General features: G+C 48.2%; 1 protein-coding gene across 2 annotated transcripts in view; it reads left to right on the forward strand.

The window, feature by feature from the left end:
* Positions 1–17,685, forward strand: part of DMGDH (dimethylglycine dehydrogenase) — a 90,408-nt gene that overhangs the window by 18,394 nt on the left and 54,329 nt on the right. The window contains exons 2-5 of one of the 2 annotated variants that reach the window (XM_082243711.1): positions 2,683–2,860; positions 15,047–15,145; positions 15,622–15,786; positions 17,034–17,238. In XM_082243711.1, coding sequence (XP_082099837.1) covers positions 2,683–2,860; positions 15,047–15,145; positions 15,622–15,786; positions 17,034–17,238 — 647 coding nt within the window. Of the gene's footprint in view, positions 1–2,679; positions 2,861–15,046; positions 15,146–15,621; positions 15,787–17,033; positions 17,239–17,685 lie in introns of both variants that reach the window. The other variant, XM_082243710.1, reaches the window with a different exon arrangement.

The raw sequence follows: 17,685 nt of genomic DNA on the forward strand, positions 1-17,685 counted from the left end.
ACAATTTGCGCCCCCCCCCCCTCTCTTACCTTATGAGGAGCAGAGGAGGAGAGCAGAGAGGGAGGAACTGTTCAAAGAGAATGGGAGAGAGGCTCACGAGCCCTGCATACACAGCGGTCAGCGGGAAATGCCGAAGTTAAATGTGCTTAGTAGTTAATGAGCCGTGATTGGTTGCTAGGCGGTCCTAGCAACCAATCGCCTTCTCATTATCTAGCACACTTAACTCCGGCATTTCCCGCAGTGTATGCAGGGCTCGTGAGCGAAGTGAGTCTCTCTCCCTTTCTCTGCTTTATACAGTTTCTCCTCCGGCGGCCGGCCCCGGGTGTCACCCTGGTGCTCGCTGACACCCCCCTAATGTGTGGCACCCGGGGCCGACCGCCCCCCCCCCCCGCTCCCCCTATTGGTACGCCACTGGTCTGGCCTACAGTTAAGCATAGCAGTGGGAGTGTCATGGTCTGGGGCTGCATGAGTGCTGCCGGCACTGGGGAGCTACAGTTCATTGAGGGAACCACGAATGCCAACATGTACTGTGACTTACTGAAGCAGAGCATGATCCCCTCTCTTGGGAGACTGGGTCGCAGAGCAGTATTCCAACATGATAATGACCCCAAACACAACTCCAAGACGACCATTGCCTTGCTAAAGAAGCTGAGGGTAAAGGTGATGGACTGTCTCAGCATCTGTGGGGCATGCTCAAACAGAAGGTTGGAGGAGTGCAAGGTCTCTAACATCCACCAGCTCTGTGATGTCGTCATGGAGGAGTGGAAGAGGATTTTAGTGGCAGCCTGTGAAGCTCTGATGAACTCCATGCCCAAGAGGGTTAAGGTAGTGCTGGAAAATAATTTTGTACACACAAAATATTGACACTTTGGGCCAAATTTGGACATTTTAACTTAGGGGTGTACTCACTTTCGTTGCCAGCGGTTTAGACATTAATGGCTGTGTGTTGAGTTATTTTAACCACTTTGAGACTGGAAGTATTTGCCCAGTTAATGACCAGGCCACTTTTTTCAACTTGGCACTGCGTGAATTTAACTGACATTTGCGTGGTCCTGTGACGCTGTACCCAAACAAAATTTACATCCTTTTTTCCCACAAATAGAGCTTTCTTTTGGTGATATTTGATCACCTGTGCGATTTTTTTTTTCTATACACAAAAAAAAGAGCGACAATTCTGAAAAAAATCAATATTTTTCACATTCTGCTATATAACATTCCCAAAAAAAAAAAAAAATCTAAATCACAATTTTTTAACATTTTAGGCCAATTTGTTTTCTATTACATATTTTTGGTTACAAAAAAATCACAATAAGCGTATTTTGATTGCTTTGCGCAAAAGTTATTGCGTCTACTAACTACGGGAAAGATTTATGTAATTTTTATTGTTTTGTATTTTTTTACTAGTAATGGCGGCGATCTGCGATTTTTTGAGTGACTGCGACATTGCGGCGGACAGATCGGACCCCTGACTGACATTTTGGGGGGGGGGTGGGGGGAACCAGTGACATTACTACAGTAATCAGTGCTAAAAATATGCACTGTTACTGTAATAATGACATTGGCAGGGGAGGGGTTAACATTGTGGGTGATCAAGGGGTTAAATGTGAGCCTAGGGGAGTGATTCTAACAGTGGGGGGGGGGGGGGGTGGCTATATAGAAGGATCACGTGGGCTCTACGATCATTCCAGGGAGAAGAACGGTCAGCTGTGTTTACAACAACTGCCCGTCCTTCTCTCTCAGCGGGGAACGATCACAGGTGTCAGGAGGCAATCGGAGCCGCCTGCCCGCTTCATCAGCTTCCCCGCTGACGAGCGCTTGCCCACTAACCTACTCGCGACCGATGTATAGTTACGGCGATTCGCACAGGAGCTGCTGCCTGCCGCAGTACAACTGCAGGTGGGCGGTCGTAAAGTGGTTAAGGGGACAGCAAATTTACACTGTTATACAAGCTGTACACTCACTACTTTACATTGTAGCAAAGTGTCATTTCTTCAGTGTTGTCACATGAAAAGATATAATAAAATATTTACAAAAATGTGAGGGGTGTACTCACTTTTGTGAGATACTGTAAATAAATGTGACATAATTCTGTAAATTATAATAATTGTGTATAATTTATCCTCCTAAGAAATGTATTAATCCCATGTGTCAGAAATTCACTTATGGTCACTTGGATGCTGTATTGATGTACACTTGAATGTGGGGAAGAGGAACACATTTTGTCCCCCAATAGACCCCAGTGGGAGTGCCTAAAAAATGTGTGCAACATGCGTTTTCTGTGCTTTTTCTTTTTCTTGCCTAGTAACTAGCTTTCTTTTGGTTAAGTGATAAAATACACACAAGCCTGTACACATTTAAAAAAAAACATGCTTAAATGACCAAAAGGGCTCAGCTCAAATGAGGCCTAAACAAAAATCTGATATAAGTATTTTTATGCTGATAAGAATTTCCCCTCTAGCCCTCAGGTATTTTTCCCGAATATACTGATTGTGGATTTCTGTTATAAACAGTCCTTGGCCACACTGACATCACAGTCACAGGAATGTATGTCTGATGGGTCATGTTTACATCCTCTGACATTGACTGAGCGTGCTAGACATATGTCACAATTTCTACATATTGGTTCAAAACATAAACTGCCTGTTGAACTTTCAACTTACTGAAGTATTCTGTTTATAGCAGCGGTGCAGAAAACCTATCTTCTAGTTTGAGGAAGAGATGGAAGGACACTGCAGAGACAGTTATCATTGGCGGTGGATGTGTGGGGGTGAGCTTGGCATATCACCTGGCCAAAGCGGGCATGAAAGATGTGGTCCTCCTGGAGAAATCAGAGCTCACAGCTGGATCCACTTGGCATGCGGTAAGTCAATATCTACAGATATACAACACAAGAGAGACTTCTAGTCATGCGTTCTGAGGACCACCACCTATTAGCCTACATTCAGACAAGCAATTAGTACACCCTACAATTTCGAATGGCAGGTATCTGCAATATCTTGTATCTGGAGTGACAGGGGTGCTTAAATAGAAGCTGCAGTGACAGGCCGATGGAGGCCGTAGCTTTTTGTTACTGTTCCAGCCAACGATTACTTGAGGTGATTATGGCTGGATGCATCGTGCGCATGTAGCTAAAATTACCACAGCTGATTGCTGGCTGTGCGAAGAGTCATGAATAGTCATTGTTTAATATGGTCACTGACATCACAGCTCCTTCTTATTTTCATCTGGCTCCAGCGGTGAGCAGGTCCTGAATGCTCAAGAGCATTCTCCTGTAAGCCCATGCCAGCTCGTTGACATGCTTTGAGGAGGTGAGTCCATGACAGCCTGGGCACACAGGAAGGTGACTGAGATCAGGCCCGGACTGGGACAAAAAAATGGCCCGGGCATTTTGGACTGAGCAGCCCAGGAGGGGGGGGGGGGCGTGATGGGGGCGTGACTGGGGCGTTGCGGGGCGTGACGTTCGTCGGGATGGTTGATGACAGGATTTAATGTTCCAGGATGTGTGGATTCGATTACGGTACCTTTTTTAGTTTAATCTGATAGATTGGGTCCAATTTAGATCAGAGCTGCCATATGATGCTGTTTTTTTTGTCTTACTTTAAATCCTGTTTTGATGGTTGAGTCCTAAAAATATTATGAAGCAGCACAAGATGAGGGTTACTCTAATCAAGGGGTAGACAACCTTTTTGGGCACAGTGTGCCGAAAAAGGTTTTCAAAGAAATTGGGAGTGCCAGATACATAAAAAACAATTGTCAACTTCATATAAAGTAACTGCTGTAAACCGCTTGAATAATAGTAAGAAATCAAGTGAGCTTTGCACCTTCACCCCTCAGATCACCCCAATTCCTGCACCTTCACCCCTCAGATCACCCCAATTCCTGCACCTTCACAAATCAGATCACCCCAACTCCTGCACCTTCACACATCAGATCACCCCAATTCCTGCACCTTCACACCTCAGATCACCCCAATTCCTGCACCTTCACACCTCAGATCACCCCAATTCCTGCACCATCACACCTCAGATCACCCCAATTCCTGCACCTTCACACCTCAGATCACCCCAATTCCTGCACCTTCACACCTCAGATCACCCCAATTCCTGCACCTTCACACCTCAGATCACCCCAATTCCTGCACCTTCACACCTCAGATCAGCCCCAATTCCTGCACCTTCACACGTCAGATCACCCCAATTCCTGCACCTTCACACCTCAGATCAGTCCCAATTCCTGCACCTTCACACATCAGATCACCCCAATTCCTGCACCTTTACACCTCAGATCACCCCAATTCCTGCACTATCACACCTCAGATCAGCCCCAATTCCTGCACTCACACCTCAGATCACCCCAATTCCTGCACTATCACACCTCAGATCACCCCAATTCCTGCACCTTCACACCTCAGATCACCCCAATTCCTGCACTATCACACCTCAGATCACCCCAATTCCTGCACCTTCACACCTCAGATCACCCCAATTCCTGCACCTTCACACCTCAAAATATGTGCCATGCCAGTTTGCTTGTTACAAGTTGAAAATGTGCACCTGGCTGTCACATCGCATGTAACAAGCAAACTGGCATGGCACATGTTTTCTAGCAGTGACAGCGTGTAGCTGTTTTCTGTTTTTTATGCCTGCGGCCTGCCTGCTGCTAAGCCAAAAGTGAACAATGCTCTGCCGGAGGCCAGAACCACAAATCCCAGCAGTGTTGTGTTTGTTTTTGTGCCCTTTCCTTACATGGCACATGTTCTAGCAGTGACAGTGTGTAGCTGTTTTGAAAACAGCTACACACACACTGTCACTGCTAGAAAACATGTGCCATGCGGCATTCCAGTTTGCTTGTTACATGTGATGTGACAGCCAGGTGCACATTTTCAAGTTGAAAATGTGCACCTGGCTGTCACATCACATGTAACAAGCAAACTGGCATGGCACATGTTTTCTAGCAGTGACAGTGTGCAGCTGTTTTCTGTTTTTTACGCCTGCGGCCTGCCTGCTGCTAAGCCAGAAGTCCCAGACTAGAACACTGCTCTGCCAGAGGCCACTCAGAACCACAAATCCCAGCGGTGACACGTGGTCCAAGCTGGAGAAATGTACCTATATAGAAAATACCCATAACTGGAATTCACCTTTAAACAATTCCACCAAACTCACTTATTACATTTTTCATCCATTCCTAACTCCTATCACCTGCAGTTACTGGCATGTCCATTATTTCTTGTATCTATCCCCATTAGGAAGGGTGGAGAACATCTCACTGGGGCACTCTTGCCTTCACCCGCTCTTCTTTATTTCACTGGGAGACAAGAAAGCAGATTTCCTAAAATGGATGTTGGCTTTCAAGTTGTTTTCAAAATGTGCTGTTTTTTGGCTACTGATGAAATAATGAAGAGTGGGTGAAGCAGAGAGTGTCCTTGTGAGAAGTTCTTTGGTATCTTCTACATGGACTAAATATATAAAAGGGCACAGAGACCATGTTGGCTACCTGGAAAGGATACAGATTTATACATGAGAATCCCCTATGAAGACACCAGCCTCCATCTCCCCTGAAATAGATGTGTAATGGTGAGTGATGCACATTGAAATCTTTTTTGCTGCATATCAATCAGTAGGGGTCCTCCTCTTGTTTTTTTGTGGGTGTTTCAGAGACATAAAACCTCACCCTTTAGTTATTTGATGTACCACAGGGCCAGCAATAGAGGGTATAAGCATTGGTGAGATAGAAGGTATAAGCATTGGCCAGCAATAGGGGGGTATAAGTATTGCTCCCCCTACAGGGTCTCAAAGATTCAGCAGCGGGTCCCGGCAGGCTTTGTCTGTGGCCTGGCCCACACACTTGCCTACATAATGTCGTGTCGGCACTTCAGTGTTAATGAAATGTCTTCATTAATAATCTGCATTGCTGATATGTCTCAGCACCTGCTTTACCAGCAAATTGTTGGGCCACGTTGACTAATATGGTAAACTGTGGACAGGGCTGCCATCAGGGGGGGTAAAGCCCATACACATGTAGGGGGCCCAGGCGTCCTGAGGGGCCCCAAACAGGGTAGGGTTGCCACCTGTCCTTGCAATACCATTCAATTGCAAGCTCCGCCATTCTCCGCAGACTGGCACTATGTGTGGGGGTCCTGCCCCTCACTAGCCCTCACAAACAGCTGTAGGCCCAACCCTCCCCTGTTCTCCAGCTGTTCACTCCTGGACAGGAGGAACGGCATTTACTAGAACTGTTCAACTTTATGTTCCTGGGATTGAGGAGATGGGACTGGAGGAGGAGGACATGGGATGCAGGAGGACATGGGACTGGAGGAGGAGGACATGGGACTGGAGGAGGAGGACATGGGACAGGAGGAGGAGGACATGGGACAGGAGGAGGAGGACATGGGACAGGAGGAGGAGGACATGGGATGCAGAAAGACATGGGACAGGAGGAGGACATGGGATGCAGAAAGACATGGGACAGGAGGAGGAGGACATGGGATGCAGGAAGACATGGGGCAGGAGGAGGAGGACATGGGATGCAGGAGGACATGGGGCAGGAGGAGGCGGACATGGGATGCAGGAGGACATGGGACAGGAGGAGGAGGACATGGGATGCAGGAGGAAGACATGGGATGCAGGAGGACGACATGGGATGCAGGAGGACGACATGGGATGCAGGAGGAGGACATGGGATGCAGGAGGAGGACATGGGATGCAGGAGGACATGGGACTGGAGGAGGAGGACATGGGATGCAGAAAGACATGGGACAGGAGGAGGAGGACATGAGATGCAGGAGGACATGGGACAGGAGGAGGAGGACATGGGACAGGAGGAGGAGGACATGGGACAGGAGGAGGAGGACATGGGATGCAGAAGGACATGGGATGCAGGAGGACATGGGATGCAGGAGGACATGGGACTGGAGGAGGAGGACATGGGACTGGAGGAGGAGGACATGGGACTGGAGGAGGAGGACATGGGACTAGAGGAGGAGGACATGGGACAGGAGGAGGAGGAGGACATGGGATGCAGGAGGACATGGGACAGGAGGAGGAGGACATGGGATGCAGGAGGAGGACGACATGGGATGCAGAAAGACATGGGATGCAGGAGGAGGAGGACATGGGATGCAGAAAGACATGGGATGCAGGAGGAGGAGGACATGGGATGCAGAAAGACATGGGATGCAGGAGGAGGAGGACATGGGATGGAGGAGGACATGGGATGCAGGAGGAGGAGGACATGGGATGCAGGAGGACATGGGATGCAGGAGGACATGGGATGCAGGAGGACATGGGATGCAGGAGGACATGGGATGCAGGAGGAGGAGGAAATGGGATGCAGGAGGACATGGGATGCAGGAGGACATGGGATGCAGGAGGAGGAGGACATGGGATGCAGGAGGAGGAGGACATGGGATGCAGGAGGACATGGGATGCAGGAGGAGGAGGACATGGGATGCAGGAGGACATGGGATGCAGGAGGAGGAGGACATGGGATGCAGGAGGAGGAGGACATGGGATGCAGGAGGACATGGGATGGAGGAGGAGGAGGACATGGGATGCAGGAGGACATGGGATGCAGGAGGAGGAGGACATGGGATGCAGGAGGACATGGGATGCAGGAGGACATGGGATGCAGGAGGAGGAGGACATAGGATGCAGGAGGACATGGGATGCAGGAGGACAGGGGATGCAGGAGGACAGGGGATGCAGGAGGACATGGGATGCAGGAGGACATGGGATGGAGGAGGAGGAGGACATGGGATGTAGGGGGACATGGGATGGAGGAGGACATGGGATGCAGGAGGAGGAGGACATGGGATGTAGGGGGACATGGGATGGAGGAGGACATGGGATGCAGGAGGAGGAGGACATGGGATGCAGGGGGACATGGGATGCAGGAGGAGGAGGACATGGGATGCAGGGGGACATGGGATGGAGGAGGACATGGGATGCAGGAGGAGGAGGACATGGGATGCAGGAGGAGGAGGACATGGGATGCAGGAGGACATGGGATGGAGGAGGACATGGGGTGCAGGAGGACATGGGATGCAGGAGGAGGAGGACATGGGATGCAGGAGGACATGGGATGGAGGAGGACATGGGATGCAGGAGGAGGAGGACATGGGATGGAGGAGGACATGGGATGGAGGAGGACATGGGATGCAGGAGGAGGAGGACATGGGATGCAGGGGGACATGGGATGCAGGAGGAGGAGGACATGGGATGCAGGAGGACATGGGATGGAGGAGGACATGGGGTGCAGGAGGACATGGGATGGAGGAGGACATGGGGTGCAGGAGGACATGGGATGCAGGAGGAGGAGGACATGGGATGCAGGAGGACATGGGATGGAGGAGGACATGGGATGCAGGAGGAGGAGGAGGAGGACATGGGATGGAGGAGGACATGGGATGGAGGAGGACATGGGATGCAGGAGGAGGACATGGGATGCAGGAGGAGGAGGACATGGGATGCAGGAGGAGGACATGGGATGCAGGAGGAGGAGGAGGACATAGGATGCAGGAGGAGGACATGGGATGCAGGAGGAGGACATGGGATGCAGGAGGAGGACATGGGATGCAGGAGGAGGAGGACATGGGATGCAGGAGGAGGACATGGGATGCAGGAGGAGGACATGGGATGCAGGAGGAGGACATGGGATGCAGGAGGACATGGGATGCAGGAGGAGGAGGACATGGGATGCAGGAGGACATGCGATGCAGGAGGAGGAGAACATGGGATGCAGGGGGAGGAGGACATGGGATGCAGGGGGACATGCGATGCAGGAGGAGGAGGACATGGGATGCAGGGGGAGGAGGACATGGGATGCAGGAGGAGGACATGGGATGCAGGAGGAGGAGGACATGGGATGCAGGAGGAGGACATGGGATGCAGGAGGACATGGGATGCAGGAGGAGGACATGGGATGCAGGAGGAGGAGGACATGGGATGCAGGAGGACATGCGATGCAGGAGGAGGAGGACATGGGATGCAGGGGGAGAAGGACATGGGATGCAGGGGGACATGCGATGCAGGAGGAGGACATGGGATGCAGGGGGAGGAGGACATGGGATGCAGGAGGAGGAGGACATGGGATGCAGGAGGAGGACATGGGATGCAGGAGGAGGAGGACATGGGATGCAGGAGGAGGACATGGGATGCAGGAGGAGGAGGACATAGGATGCAGGAGGAGGACATGGGATGCAGGAGGAGGACATGGGATGCAGGAGGAGGACATGGGATGCAGGAGGAGGACATGGGATGCAGGAGGACATGGGATGCAGGAGGACATGGGATGCAGGAGGAGGAGGACATGGGATGCAGGAGGACATGCGATGCAGGAGGAGGAGGACATGGGATGCAGGGGGAGGAGGACATGGGATGCAGGAGGAGGACATGGGATGCAGGAGGAGGAGGACATGGGATGCAGGAGGAGGACATGGGATGCAGGAGGACATGGGATGCAGGAGGAGGACATGGGATGCAGGAGGAGGAGGACATGGGATGCAGGAGGACATGCGATGCAGGAGGAGGAGGACATGGGATGCAGGGGGAGAAGGACATGGGATGCAGGGGGAGAAGGACATGGGATGCAGGAGGAGGACATGGGATGCAGGGGGAGGAGGACATGGGATGCAGGGGGACATGCGATGCAGGAGGAGGAGGACATGGGATGGAGGAGGACATGGGATGCAGGAGGAGGAGGAGGAGGACATGGGATGAAGGAGGACATGGGATGCAGGAGGAGGAGGACATGGGATGCAGGAGGACATGGGATGCAGGAGGAGGAGGACATGGGATGCAGGAGGAGGACATGGGATGCAGGAGGAGGAGGACATGGGATGCAGGAGGAGGAGGACATGGGATGCAGGAGGAGGAGGACATGGGATGCAGGAGGAGGACATGGGATGCAGGAGGACGAGGACATGGGATGCAGGAGGACATGCGATGCAGGAGGAGGAGGACATGGGATGCAGGGGGAGGAGGACATGGGATGCAGGGGGACATGCGATGCAGGAGGAGGAGGACATGGGATGCAGGAGGAGGAGGACATGGGATGCAGGAGGAGGACATGGGATGCAGGAGGACATGGGATGCAGGAGGAGGAGGACATGGGATGCAGGGGGAGGAGGACATGCGATGCAGGAGGAGGAGGACATGGGATGCAGGGGGAGGAGGACATGGGATGCAGGGGGAGGAGGACATGGGATGCAGGGGGAGGAGGACATGGGATGCAGGGGGGAGGAGGACATGGGATGCAGGAGGAGGAGGACATGGGATGCAGGGGGAGGAGGACATGGGATGCAGGGGGAGGAGGACATGGGATGCAGGGGGAGGAGGACATGGGATGCAGGAGGACACTTTCCTTACCTTTTTGTTGTTGCTGTTGCAGCAGGCCTTGGCTCCTGTGGTCATCGTGGGTGGGTGCCTGGGTGCGGTGGTGTTGTTGTCTCGTCGACAGTCAGTGATTCCAGTCCACACTCAGTCAAACAGACTGTCTGTCAGTGTCACTCTGCGGTGCGGTGCGGCGCTGTTCACTTCTTCCAAGTTCCCGCTCCTTCCCGACAACAAGGCAAGCAGGGGCCCCTCTAGCTCCACCCCCGGCCTTCAGTCTCAGAGTCACCTGACAGTTCACGGTCCCACCCCCTCCTGAGCTACGCAGCTATGCTGGATGCCGCTGCGGAGCTTAGGAGTGTGGAGTCAGGGACAGCGGCAGCCGGCGGATTGCCAGATTGTGGGGTAATGCGGCCCAGACTCTCCGTGGAATCGGCCGCGGAGAGGCGGGGAGTCAGGGACAGCGGGCGCCGGGCGGCCTGATTGCGGTAACGCGGCCCAGACTGTCAGCAGAATCGGCCGCGGAGAGGCCAGCAGCGGCAACGGCCGGGACACACACACTGACTGACACACTGTCAGATCATGGCGGAGGCCTCGGCCCACCGGGCATATGCCCGGTCTGCCCAGTGGTCAGTCCGGCCCTGACTGAGATAACGTTTAAAGCGGAGTTCCACCCTAAAAACTATCTTTGCACGTCTGTTAGCTTAGATGAACCTGAAAAAGAATTGGATAATTAAACATTTTTTTTGTTTCATTTACCTTGTTTTTACTGAAAATATACTTACCTTCCTTCCTCTTCCTCCCTCTGCGGCCACGGCCCACGAGGTCACTTCCTCCTTGTATTGACTCCTGGGAGATGAGTGTCATCGATCCCAGGAGTCAATACGCCTGCACCGGAGTCACTCGTCACTTCCGGTTCAGGCGCATCATTCCCTGCTGGACAGCTTCTAGGCATGCGCAGAAGCTGTTCAGGGATGACGCGCCTGCACCGGAAGTGACGAGCAGGGCATTCTGAGACTCCGACGTCACCGAGAGGACACGCTCTGGCTTCAGCTGCCCACACCTGAGATGGCAGCGCTGGACAAGGGGACAGTTCAGAGGCTATTGTGGCTTAAATGCACTAGCCCTAACTGTCCCGGGGGTATTTTTAGCTTAAAATTTTTTTTTAGCCCGGAACTCCGCTTTAATTTTAGACCTCAGAGCAGTAAGTCATCGGGACTGCATCATAGGGTAGGTAATGCAACGAGACCTGCTTTTCAATTTTTTGAAATGCTACATTTTGTAAAAGCTGAAGTTCCATTTTACTTTTTTAAGAGATAAACTAGTTTGGCATTTCCAATATTCAGTTATTACACTTGTTTACACTTCAAAATGTGGCATTGGACACACTTTTTTAAAGCACTCTGAATGCCAATCAAAGCATCTGTCACTAAATAAAATGATTAACTTACAATCCTGTTCACATGCTGTGTTTGCTTTGCTGTGCTTTGCTTTTCTTCAAAAAAGTATACCCATATCGCTTTTTTTTGGTTCTTCAAAGCGTCTTCAAAGCCTCCACAGAAGTCAATGACAAAGCTCGATTACAGCACTTGCAGGTTTTAGGAGGCTTTTATTCAGCTTTAGCTGTGCTTTTTTTGGAGGAGGAATTGCAGGTATGAGATATCCCAGAATGCACTGGGAGATCAACAAGTGAACCAGAAAGATGTCATCAGCATTCACTTCCGGTTCATGTGTGTATTTTATAGAAGTGTCTGGTGCAGACATCACATCTGGTGTACAGTGTGGAGCAGCAGGAAGGTAAGTGGGGTCCATACTGAAGCAGAGCAACTAGCAGATGTCACACATGGTGTGCAACATGGGAATTCTATAGTGGAAGGACTGAGCGGTGAAGGATTAGCAGAGCTGGCAAACCAAAGCAAGAGAAACTAGCAATGTCCCATGTGGTGCACAGCATGGAAGCAATATAGCGGGAGGTGACTGAGGACCAGAGAAAGAGAGGAAGATCAGCAAGCCAGAGGATCAGCAAAGCTGGGGGTTACTGCTGAGTGGGGGATCAGCAGAGCTGGGGGGTTACTGCTGAGCAGGGGATCTGCTGAATGAGGATACTTACAGTGGGTACGGAAAGTATTCAGACCCCCTTAAATTTTTCACTCTTTGTTATATTGCAGCCATTTGCTAAAATCATTTAAGTTCATTCTTCTTCCTCATGAATGTACACATAGCACCCCATACTGACAGAAAAACACAGAATTGTTGACATTGTTGCAGATATATTAAAAAAGAAAAACTGAAATATCACATGGTCCTAAGTATTCAGACCCTTTGCTCAGTATTTAGTAGAAGCCCCCTTTTGATCTAATACAGCCAGGAGTCTTTTTGGGAAAGATGCAACAAGTCTTTCACACCTGGATTTGGGGATCCTCTGCCATTCCTCCTTGCAGATCCTCTCCAGTTCTGTCAGGTTGGATGGTAAACGTTGGTGGACAGCCATTTTTAGGTCTCTCCAGAGATGCTCAATTGGGTTTAAGTCAGGGCTCTGGCTGGGCCATTCAAGAACAGTCACGGAGTTGTTGTGAAGCCACTCCTTCGTTATTTTAGCTGTGTGCTTAGGGTCATTGTCTTGTTGGAAGGTAAACCTTCGGCCCAGTCTGAGGTCCAGAGCACTCTGGAGAAGGTTTTTGTCCAGGATATCCCTGTACTTGGCCGCATTCATCTTTCTCTCGATTGCAACCAGTTGTCCTGTCCCTGCAGCTGAAAAACACCCCCACAGCATGATGCTGCCACCACCATGCTTCACTGTTGGGACTGTATTGGACAGGTGATGAGCAGTGCCTGGTTTTCTCCACACATACCGCTGAGAATCTTATTTCTCACCATCTTGGAGTCCTTCAGGTGTTTTTTAGCAAACTCCATGCGGGCTTTCATGTGTCTTACACTGAGGAGAGGCTTCCGTTGGGCCACTCTGCCATAAAGCCCCGACTGGTGGAGGGCTGCAGTGATGGTTGACTTTCTACAACTTTCTCCCATCTCCTGACTGCATCTCTGGAGCTCAGCCACAGTGATCTTTGGGTTCTTCTTTACCTCTCTCACCAAGGCTCTTCTCCCCCGATAGCTCAGTTTGGCCGGGCGGCCAGCTCTAGGAAGGGTTCTGGTCGTCCCAAACGTCTTCCATTTGAGGATTATGGAGGCCACTGTGCTCTTAGGAACCTTAAGTGCAGCAGAAATCTTTTTGTAACCTTGGCCAGATCTGTGCCTTGCCACAATTCTGTCTCTAAGCTCTTCAGGCAGTTCCTTTGACCTCATGATTCTCATTTGCTCTGACATGCATTGTGATCTGGAAGGTCTTATATAGACAGGTGTGTGGCTTTCCTAATCAAGTCCAATCAGTATAATCAAACACAGCTGGACTCAAATGAAGGTGTAGAACCATCTCAAGGATGATCAGAAGAAATGGAAAGCACCTGAGTTAAATATATGAGTGTCACAGCAAAGGGTCTGAATACTCAGGACCATGTGATATTTCAGTTTTTCTTTTTTAATAAATCTGCAACAATGTCAACAATTCTGTGTTTTTCTGTCAGTATGGGGTGCTATGTGTACATTCATGTGGAAGAAGAATGAACTTAAATGATTTTAGCAAATGGCTGCAATATAACAAAGAGTGAAAAATTTAAGGGGGTCTGAATACTTTCCGTACCCACTGTATAAGCTTGGGATATGCTGAACAAGGGTACCAATGCTGAACAGGTAACAAACAAAGGGTTGGAGGGCACACCTTAAACATACATTTCTAAGGTTGTTGGTGCTCTAAAAAGACCGATAGACAAATTGAACCATAAAGAATAATGCATACATACACAAAAAAAGGTTGCTTTCAAATCTTGCAAGGCTACCTAAAACACCTGATTTTAATAAATAAATATGGGGATTTAGTCAAACCATATGGCCATACCTTGCTTAAGTCCACCACTGCGTCAAAGTACCCAATTTTCAGTGGGTCCTACATTATTCATAGAATTAAATATAAATCCCACTTCTCAAAACCATAGGGCATACCCATTCCGTACATGGGAGAAGTGTGCTGGCTGCAGATTCCTCTGCTTAAACTGCACTATAAAGGGACTCTTGCTATTACTACTTACTGATGAACACTGATAATGAAGTACTGATGTGGGGGAGTGAGGTGCTCCACCCCGGAAGTCTGGTCAGGACTCAATATGTAACAAACAAAGGGTTGGCTTAACAGGGGTACTAAGGAGCTGGGGATCTGCTGAGTAGGGGTCCTACTAAGCCAGGGTTGTAAATGGCCTCAACACACACAGGGCATTGTCCCATGTGGTGCCCTGCATGAAAGTAATATAGCTGGAGGTGACTAGGGACCAGAGAGAGAGAGAGAGAGGAGGATCAGTAAGCCAGAGGATCAGCAGAGCTGGGGGTTACCACTGAGTGGTGGATGAGCAGAGCTAGGGGTTACTACTGAGCAGGGGATCTGCTGAATGAGGATACTAATAAGCTGGGGATCTGCTGAACAAGGGAACCAATGCTGAAAAGGGGTACTAAGGAGCTGGGGATCTGCTAAGTGTGTGTGTGTGTGTGGGGGGGGGGGGTACTACTGAGCCAGGGTTCTACAGGGCCTCAACACACAGGACATTGTAACATTTTTTTATTTATTTTACAGATGTTAATGTGCTTAAACGTTGTAATTCTACTTTTCACAGGCTGGTTTAACTACATATTTCCACCCTGGGATTAACCTAAAGAAGATCCATTATTACAGTATTAAGCTTTATGAGGATTTGGAAGAGGAGACAGGTCAGGTATGTCCAGGGGTGCAGTTAAACTTCTTTATATATCATCAATATATACCCAGGCCACTTATTGAGTACACTTACATCGCCTTTGCCCATACCTGTACACAACACACACACACAACCATCCTTTCTAGGAACCTCAGGGACCCCATTAGTGCACTCATTTTGTTATTAAGGAGAAATAAAAGAGCTGTAATACTAAGGGGTCAAATGATCACTTTTGTGCACACAATATTAATGCAGAATTCACACATTTTACTAATTGGATTCACTTGGAAAGGGTCCTAAATGCTGTTTAAAATCTTTATTATGCTATTCAAATAAAAAATAATTTAAATTAAGAACCATTTAATTTCATTGTGGTCTGGTCTGGTTACCAAATCACTTAAGTGGTGCTCTTCAAAATGTTGAACAACCCTTCTGTAGCCACATGTTACCCCTGTCAGCAGTGATACTCACTATTCAACTAATTTCGTATGCAGGCTGTTGGGTTTCACCAGCCAGGAAGTATCAGAATAGCCTCAACTCCAACACGAGTGGATGAATTAAAATATCAGATGACCCGTGGCCGATGGCATCCAAATCCGCAGTATCTCATTGGGCCAGAAAAAGTTGAAGAACTATTTCCATTACTTAATATGGATAAGGTAACAAAACTTTGCTACTGATTTCTCCAGACCTGGTTTAATTGGTATTTTTGTGAAGGTAAAAAAAATCAGAGAACGTTACATTTCTAAATTTTCTGAAATTTAGCAAAACTTGGTCAAAAGTGCAACAAATAAAAAGAACATTCTGGTGTAAAATATCTTATATACAGTCCACCACTGTCCATTTAAGTTCTTGATAACTTCTAATAGGTTTCTTACCTTAAAGCGAGAAAAAGATTTTAACAGAAAATAACAGGTGGGAAATGCTTAGCTTAGAATAAAGGTACACACAGATGACAAGTACAAGAGCGTAGAGGAGGTAAGAACAAGGACCTTATCGACTGCACCAGATTACTGTTACATTGATTATCTAGTACAAGTACAGAGTCATTTTAAAGTTTACTTTGAGTCTGGCAGGAATCCTACAATGTGTGGGAGAAGTAGCAGCAACTGCAATCTGGGAAATTACTGATAATATAATACAATTATATTTCATGTCGTCAAAATTGTTCCTTTAAACATGCTCGGTGCTGCTTATCCCTAATTGAATGGTGGGTATATATTCAGGTATATTCAGTACAGCTGCCCGCATTAATAAGAAACTGGAAAGTCTTAGTTTATTGGCCTTTAATTCAAGTAAAGTTGTTCATGCAAATAATATCTAGTGACATTCAATTGGATGTATTCTATCATCTAAAAGACATTTCGAAAGCTTATCCATATGACTTTTTCTAAGTCTTAATCCAGTACTCTTTATTTTACAATTTCTCTTTTATTATCCAATCTTCTTTTGTTCTAATGAACTGAAGACGTAGCTTAGATAAGCTACAAAACATCATCAACATTACAGAATAAGTCCAGTTGAATGTGACTGACTATAATAACCCGAATAATTGGGAAACTTCACAGACATGCAAAGAATCTTTCTGAGATGACCATTGGCATAAAATAATTGTAGAAGCGTAAATGTTTCTTTTGCAATGATTGCAATATGGTAATTGAACAATCACATGCCCATTGTTTCCATATTATCTGGCACCTCTAAAGAACAATAACACCAGTGGCTTATTCGGCTACAGTAGTCTAACTACTAATGACTGAAAAATGATAAGGATTTTTTGTTATGTAAATACAGAAAAATGCTTGTGTTTGAACAAGTGCAGTTGCAACCCCATAGCTTTTCTTTACTACTGTTTTTTGGTTTATTTAGTGCTTCTGTATAAATACACCAATGTCTTATACTGTAGGTCCTATCTGGCCTCTATAACCCTGGAGATGGACATATTGACCCCTATTCCCTCACTATGGCCCTTGCAGCTGGAGCCAGGAAATATGGTGCCCAGTTATATTTCCCAGCACCAGTGACTGCTTTAACACCTCAACCTGATGGTACATGGAATGTGGGAACACCTCATGGAACAATTCATGCCAAAAGGATTGTGAATGCTACAGGTAAATTATATAAATATTTTTCCACTTATATATCTAACTTGTTTTAATTAAATAAACCTTTTTCAAATGCTTTGAAACCGTCAAGCTAAAAACGTTCTCCTTCAAATGTATATTCTGTCCCCAACACTTATCATAGGATCCCTATACCCAGAAGTGATGTTTTAATTATAGATGGAGCATAGTGGGCTGGGCCAGCCCTTGCCTTATAATATGTTATTATATATTCCAATGAGAGCCCCCAGCCATAATTCCAGATTCTGTTCCTGCCCACTTAAGACTTTTAGGTTTTTCTACTTCTGCATGGTCAAGCTAATCCTGTTACATTTTCTCTAACATACATAATAAAGTTTACAGGAATTGTAAGACCCCTCATAATCATCACAGCAAGTTTTCAGAACTAGAAACACAAGAACAGATATCTCACCAGTGGAGTCCCCAAGATGTAAG

Source organism: Pelophylax lessonae (genome assembly GCF_965119305.1).
Source record: "Pelophylax lessonae genome assembly, chromosome: 1".
NCBI classification, from domain to species: domain Eukaryota; kingdom Metazoa; phylum Chordata; class Amphibia; order Anura; family Ranidae; genus Pelophylax; species Pelophylax lessonae.